Source organism: Periophthalmus magnuspinnatus, chromosome 10, assembly GCF_009829125.3.
Source record: "Periophthalmus magnuspinnatus isolate fPerMag1 chromosome 10, fPerMag1.2.pri, whole genome shotgun sequence".
Taxonomy (NCBI): domain Eukaryota; kingdom Metazoa; phylum Chordata; class Actinopteri; order Gobiiformes; family Gobiidae; genus Periophthalmus; species Periophthalmus magnuspinnatus.
In genome coordinates, this window is record NC_047135.1 from 7,007,656 (window position 1) to 7,015,604 (window position 7,949).

At 38.4% G+C, this 7,949-nt stretch overlaps 1 protein-coding gene across 1 annotated transcript; it reads left to right on the plus strand.

Annotated features, from left to right (window-relative positions):
* The first annotated feature begins 456 nt into the window (after positions 1-456).
* On the plus strand, positions 457-4,774 carry ebpl (EBP like). The gene is made up of 4 exons (XM_033974319.2): positions 457-816; positions 1,113-1,182; positions 2,600-2,738; positions 4,136-4,774. Exons 1-4 carry the CDS (start codon positions 619-621, stop codon positions 4,371-4,373), a joined length of 645 nt encoding a protein of 214 aa, XP_033830210.1. The 5' UTR covers positions 457-618; the 3' UTR covers positions 4,374-4,774.
* Positions 4,775-7,949: the final 3,175 nt, after the last annotated feature.

Sequence of the window (7,949 nt, forward strand, 5' to 3'; positions counted from 1 at the left end):
CTACAATATGGCATAAAATGTATCTATCTCTATGGAGAATGTTGTAAAGTAAGAAAGTATTGTTTTAACTTTATATTTCAAATCAAGTAAAGATCAGATTATAGTGTGCACGTAAACAAAGCCAGTGGTAATGTGTATAATGTTAATGCCAAACTGGGCCACACTAAAACTAAACTAAAGAGGAACATGGACCTACTGTTTACCACTGGGCGTAGCATGTTACTTTGTGCACTATTCTGTCTGCGCACTCTCTCCTGAAGTTTGACCCTAACTCAAAGCCTTCAAACAGAGAAAAAGAGCCAGAGGACCAATCAGAGCCAAGGAGGAGAGGCTGGGGGCGGGATTAGAGTGGTCTGTTTTATTACTGGACCAATCCTAATGCAGGAGGAGGGAAAGGGGTGGGAATACAGGAAGACAGCGCTTCAGTTTGGATTTTAGCTTGAGGAGGGTTGATTATAGAAGTTGCTTTCAATTTTAGAAACAGTTTACATATATTTGAGTAGAAATAGGTTATCAGTTGTAGAATTTCAAGTGCATAGGTAGAGGTATAGGCGATTTAACTATTTTATTGTATTTGAATAACTTGCATTGTGTAGTTCGTCATATATTTTTTAAAAGATGGATACGAAAGTGAGCTCCGCCCCTTCTCCCGATGAACCCATCTTCTCCATGGTCTCCGCTGTCTCCCTATTGGCCTGCGCATTCCAGGGGGTGGCGGCTTACCTGATGATGCGTCGAGTGGGAGGGAAGAGCTCAACGATCGACCAATGGGTGCTGACCTGGCTCTTCTATGATGTCATTGTCCACATCACCTTGGTAACATGTCAATGCAAACTTGCAATCCAGATACCTCATACAATACTCAGGCTTTTGTACACCTTATTTTTGATACGGTTGCTATAACGATGCATAGATGTAATACGTAAACGCCTCCTTGTCACCATGGATACGTTATTGCTACGATAAGTTAAGCGGGAAGCCATGAGATCGACTAACCCGGCCAAATCTATGATCATAAAATTAAGGCAGATAGACGCCATATTGTAGAGCATTCCAAGCAACACAAAAGATACACAGTGCAGCTTTAATCTTCATCGATCGCTGTGTTTCAGGAGGGGCCCTTTGTTTGGATGTCACTGGGTGGATCTGTGGAGACGTCTGAGGGACCTCTGGCTCAGCTCTGTAAGTCCACCTCACCGGCTAAAATAAACTTAATCTAACTATACTCAACCTGACTTAAAAGCACCGTACTTGGCTTTTACTTCCTTAGAAACAAGTTCATTTTAAACAGTTTGCAGTGGTCAAATGTTAATCCTCTTAACTCATACATTCCACTAATACTAATTAATCACTGCAATGATTTTACGAGTACTTTTCACAACTTTCAGACAGTTGTTGTGACAGTACAGCTAACACTGACTAGCATGCTAACCACACACTTGATGATCCCCTGACACAAAAATGCTTTATAATTAGATGCAGGGAGTACACAGCTGACATATTTTGACCTCACGAGCTGCTTATACAATAGAAACTGTGTACAGAAACTTTAATCACAATTTACTTACTTACTTGTTTAACTGTACTGGGAGTTGGAAAAATATTGTTTGGATAAAGGACCTTGTCACTACTATCTATTTCAAAGCACGTTAAGTAGGGAGATCTGTGTAAAATGCTCAGTGTTCATGTGAGAAACACGTCTCTGGAGGCTTTAAAACGGCTTTGTAATCCCCGTCAAACTTATTTGCTGTCAAGTTTGGGAGCCCCATGCAAAATAATACAACCCGAATGAAGGGGTATAATTAATGACTGCGCCCGCGGCAACTTCCTGAATGAAGTGGATTACAAGGTTAAACATTTGTGAATTTCCCATTAAAATACACTTTCATCAATACAGGAATCCTGGCTCCTGTCTCATCTGATAAACGATCATCAGTTATACTACGTTAAGACGGAGTATTTTAGTTCTATGGGGTATTAATGGCTAACACACAGCATAGTTAGATCACCACATTACTTATTATTGTCTTATAAATGCTATATTCGTCGAAAACAACTTATTAACGAGTCTCTCCTCCCTTTCCTCTCCGTGCAAAGTCACTCCCGTCCCCAGAGCACTATCACAACACAATCAGCTGCATCCCGCTAATGAAACTATTGCACATCGCATCAGATCTGTGAAGTTTCTGTGTACAGTTTTGCGTCATGCTTTTGTATATTTATGGAGAATTGTCGCGTGGGAGCATGGATGACATAGGCTTCTGGGCGGAGCATTGCACAAAATGTTACAGCTAATCGTAAAGAGAGTTCAAATAGTATCTGAGAGAGACTGCAAAATTACATCTAAGACCTCTTCAGGCATGTTTTTCATGAGGGAACAATGTTATAACATGGTAAAAAGCTCAATACTCTCTCTTTAAAATAACCTTTTTACTGTACTTGTCACTATAATAAGGTTAAACATTTGTGGGTTTAATTTAGAGATATTTCTCATAAAAATACACTTCAGTACAGGTCTACTGGCTCCGGTCTCATCTGATAGAGGCATATCAGCTCATCTTAAAATAACCTTCTTTCCTGTAATCTCTTGTGTATCCAGGGCAGGAGTACGGTAAAGCTGACAGTCGCTGGCTGGTGTCAGACCCGGGGATAGTGTCTGTGGAGCTGCTCACTGTGCTGCTCTGCTCTGCCCTATGTCTGGCTCTGATTTATGCAGTGGTCCACAACAAACACTACAGGTTTGTACAGAGACGTGTGTGTTGGCCTGCTGATATACACAACCCCTACACACATTCTTGTACTTTCTTTATTTTCATACCTACATGCATTGTTGATTCTCACTGAAAGCATCAAAAGTATGAAATGGACACATATGGAATGTAGTAAACAAAAATGTACTTATATTAGTTTTGGCCAAGGGTTTGCAGCACTGTCCACAAGGCAAATGGTGGATACTGGCTAAGAGATTACTCAAGAGGACGAGCCAGTATGTTAAAATGGGAGAATACTCAACTGAATACCTTGGCATTGCTTGTGGTGTTCCCCAGGAGTCAGTGTTGGGGCCTATACTTTTCAATCTTTATATAAATGATATATTTAATGTGTCATGTTCATTAAAAGTAATTCTCTTTGCTGATGAAACTAACATTTTTTGATAGTAGTTTAAATCATATTGAGTTTGTCGCCGCTGTGAATGTGGAAATAAATAAAATAAAATAATGGAATGATATAAATAAACCATCATTAATTCTAAGTAGACCAAAGTAATGACCTAAAACCAACCCAGAATTACAAATAAATATTGAGGGTGTACAAATTGAAAACATGTTGGAGAATAAATTCCTAGGAGTAATTATGGACAGCAAATTATCATGGAAAGCGCACATCCGGCATATAAAAACTGAAATAGCCAAGAGCAAAAAAATATCTTGATCACGATGCTCTCCGTACATTATCTTGTTCACTTTTTCTCTCTTATTTCACATATTGTGTTGAAATATGGGAAAATAATTGCCAACGCTCAACTAACCCATTATTCTTATTGCAAAAGAGCAGTGTGGATCATTCACAAGGCTGGTTTTCTAGATCATACTCACAATCTTTTCATCCAGTCCAAATTATTAAAATTTCTTCACCTTGTAAAATATTATACTGTAATTACATTATTCAAAGCCTTTAATAAATTATTACCATGTAACATTCAAAAGTGTTTTTCTCTTAAAGAGAGATCTTACAATTTGAGCGACTATGGAAATTTGATTCTACCTAATGTTCGAACCACTCGTGAAAGTATGTATGTGTATGTATATATGATATGTATGTGTGTATAAATGGTATGTATGTGTGCATATATATGTGTGTGTATGTATGTATGTATATGTGTATAGATATATGTGTTCTTTTTTCTCTTTTCCCCTTTTCTTGTTTTCCTTCAATGAAATAGGAAGCATAAACAAAGCGTTTGATTTGTGTCCTGATTGAAGATAGGGGTGGGACTTGACAAGTTTTCTTCTTCCCACTTTTTTTGATCTTTTGTAAGAACAGTTTGTGAGATGTGCTTTAGGTATACCTGTGCTCAAAATAAATAAATAAATGAAAAATTTATGGAAATATGTGTTGAATGTGCTTGTTGCAGACACTTCTTGCAGATCTCTCTGTGTGTGTGTGAGCTGTACGGAGGCTGGATGACCTTTGCCCCTGATTGGCTGCAGGGGTCTCCTCACCTGAACCAAGCCTCTTCCTGGTTACATCTATGGGTTTACCTGGTCTTCTTTAACGGCATCTGGGTCCTAGTGCCTGGCCTTCTGCTGCTCCAGTCCTGGTCTGCTCTGAGGAGTCTGCACCAGGGGACAGAGAAGAGGAAAGACAAATGAAACTGACAGTGAACCATTCTTTGAGGCGACTTTTTTGGGTGTAATGATTTCAGATTTCAGTGATGGCAGTATAATGAGGACCCGCAAACTAGTAATTATCCTGGACTGTAGAATGGCCTAAAAGAGATTATTTTGCAAAATTTACTCTTTCTACCATGTTATAACATTGTTCCCTCATCAAAACATGTCTGAAGATTGTTTTATGTCATCCATCCATGTTTGAGTGTTTGAGTAATTTAGCATTCTCCCCCAGTTTCTGCACAGCAATTTTACATAAATATACAAAAGCATGATACAAAACAGTGCACTACAACTTCACAAACCTGATGCGACGTGTAGTAGTTTCACTGTGATTTTGTTGTGATAGTGCTCTGAAGTGTCAAAGCGCAGGGAGCAAAGGGAGCGGCGACTCAAAGCATCAAGAACAAAACTGAAACTTATTAAATATGTCAATATGTTTTTTTCTGTGGATATAGCATTTTCAAAACAATAAACAGTAACATACGGATCTAAATGTGTATTTTGCCTTCTAGAGTTTGACATGAAATATTTGATTATAAATGTTGTTTTGGAAATATACAAAATTAGAAATAAAAAGAGCATATAAAACCATGTAACTTGGCCTGGTGGAATCATCTGCTTTTCTCCATGAAGACAGATAATGCCAGACTGTGGAACATTCCAGGCAAACATATCGATACAGGCAAGTTATGTAGGACACTTCTCAATTATACCACAACTTTTCTTATCCGAACCGTGTTACTATGTTACTATTTCACTAACAACAGCTCCCTGTAAGGTCAAGAAATTAAAGTGCCAATATTAAATTTTTTCCCATTTATTTGTGCACATTTTGTCCCATTACAGATATATTGTAGCTATATTGTGTAAGCAGCTTTTGAGGTCAAAATAAGTCTGTCTGCTAACAGTAAAGCATTTTATGACTGATAATCAGGAAGTATAATTTTAGCAATATTGTGATGGTAAAACTGCTTTGGTCTCTAAAAATTTTGAAAAGTGCTTCTAAACTCATCGTGGTGAATAATTAGGATGTTCAGAATGCATTAAAAATTCAGAAATTTGTACTGCTGCAAATAGTTTAAAATGAACTAGTTTTCTGTTTAAAAAAAACAAAAACAAAATCAGGTACTGCGCCTTTAAATATTATGTATGTTTAGATTGGCCCCATTGGCATCTCTTTGACCTCTTTTTTAAAACATATATACTGCCAAAACAGGAATAAAGTTCCCATGTTAAAGTAGGTCATATCTCCTGATACCATTTTAACTTGATTTATTTGTGTTTTTCATGAGTTGTGGTGGTAATGACACTGTCTACATAATAAACTAGCTTTGTGCGTCATAAAGGGTCGATATTACTTAATGGGGGATGGCAACATGGAGCAGTATAACAGATTTATAGAGCACAAGGGCCAGGCATAAATCTGTGATAATATTTTTAGGAATATGATAATAAAATGTGTTAATGCTGCTTACAAAAGGGAAATGAAACAAGCAACGGGATAAATCAAGACTCAGCCAGGTCTACACATGGTCTAAACCAGGATTAAACTAGATCTAAACCAGACCTAAAATAGGTCTAAACCATTTCAAAACCAGGTATAAACGAGGACTAAACCAGGTTTTAACAAGCCCCAAACTAGCTCCAGGACTAAATTGGGTCAAAGTAAGGACTCAGTTAAGACTAACCAGGTCTAAACAAGCCCCAAACCAGGTCGAGGACTAAATCAGGTCTAAATAAGCCAGGTCGTTTAGCCAGGTCTACACCAGGTCTAAACAGGGTCTAAAAGAGGTCTTACCAGGTCTAAACCAGGACAAAACCAGGTCTAAACCAGGACAAAACCATGTCTGACACTGGTCTAAACAAAGACTGAACCAGAACTAAGCCAGGTTTAGGCCATAACCATGTCTGAACCAGGTCTAAACCAGGTCTGAACAGAACAAAACCAGTTCTAAACCAAACGGACAAAGTCTAAAACAAGACTAAACCAACACTACTCAAGGATTAAATTAGGTCTAAATAAGGACGAAACCAGGTTTACACCAGGTCAAAACCAGGATCTAACCAGGTCTAAAACCAGATGTTTTTAACCACAATCAAACAAGGTCTAAACCAAGACTAAAGGTCCAAGCCAGTTCTAAACCAGTTCTAACCCAAGGCTAAACCAGGTCTAAACCAGATCTGAACAAGGACTACACCAAGACTACACCTGGACAAAACAAAGTCTAGGCCTAAAAAAAGGTCTAAATGATATATGGCTAAACCATCTCACAATAGGAATAAATCAGGTCTAAACCAGGTTTTAACCAGGACTTAACCTAGTCTCCCCAAGGACTAAACCAGTGTATTTCGCAAACTAAACAGGTCTAAACCCAGAGTAATGACAGTAATCAATCAGCCTGTAATTCTATCCCATTACTGCCCATAAGAGTGAACTTTTGAAGACGTTTTGCTCCTGTCGTCCAGTCATCACAATTTAGTTAAACGCTCAAATTCGTTCTCATTTTCTATGAACTTAGACAAAATGTTCGCTTCTCATGTTCTTTCTTTCACTCAGCGGTTCTTTCACGAAGACATAATCAGTGTAATTCAGCTCGTAAAATTGTGGAGTTTCTTCAAGTTCAGAAAATGCTTTTAAACTTTCACTTTTGCGATGCTATTTCTGCTACAATTTGCTCTTTTCAAGTTATTTTAACACAAACTATCTTGCCAATCATCTGCTGTATTACTCATGTAGGAGGCTGCTTCCTGTTGAGATTTTTGAAAACGTTTGGATTATTATTTAAGACAAAAACGTCATTATATCGAAGTAAACGAACAGAAATGCTATTTAGGCCGAGCTCGGTAAACAAAACCAGACGATGCCACGCTGGGACCTGCTTCTCAACTATGTAAATTTGACTCATCATCCCAATCATTTGAGCGGAGATTATAAAAGGCTCCTACACGGCACAGATGGTGTTTGCCACCCTAAATATGCTTTATACAGGATGGTGGAGCTCTATGGGGTAGGGTATGAAAAGGACTGCTGGTGGTGTAGACCCATCAAAGTTCTGTTTTAATCCTGGTTTAGTCCTGGTTTAGTTCTGGTTTATCCTGGTTTAGTCCTGGTTTAGTCATCCTTGTTAAGTCCTGGTTTAGCTCTGGTTTAGTCCTGGTTTAGTCCTTCTTGTTTAGTCCGGGTTGAGTCCTCAGGAAGTCCTGGTTTAGTTCTGGTTCCGTCCTGGTTTTGTCCTGGTTTAATCCTCCTTATTTAGTCCTTGTTTATTCATCCTGATTTAGTCCTGGTTTGTTCATGGTTTAGTTCTGGCTTTATCCTGGTTTAGTCCTGGTTTAGTCCTCTGTGTTTAATCCTGGTTTAATCCTCTGCGTTTAGTCCTGGTTTAGTCCCAGTTTAGACCTGATGTAGTCCTGGTTTATTCCTGGTTTAGTGCTGATTTAGAACTGGTTCAGTTCTGGTTTTATCCTGGTTTTGTCCTCCTTATTTAGTCCTGGTTTTGTCCTGGTTTATACCTCCTTATTTAGTCTTTGTTTAGTCATCCTGGTGTACTCCTG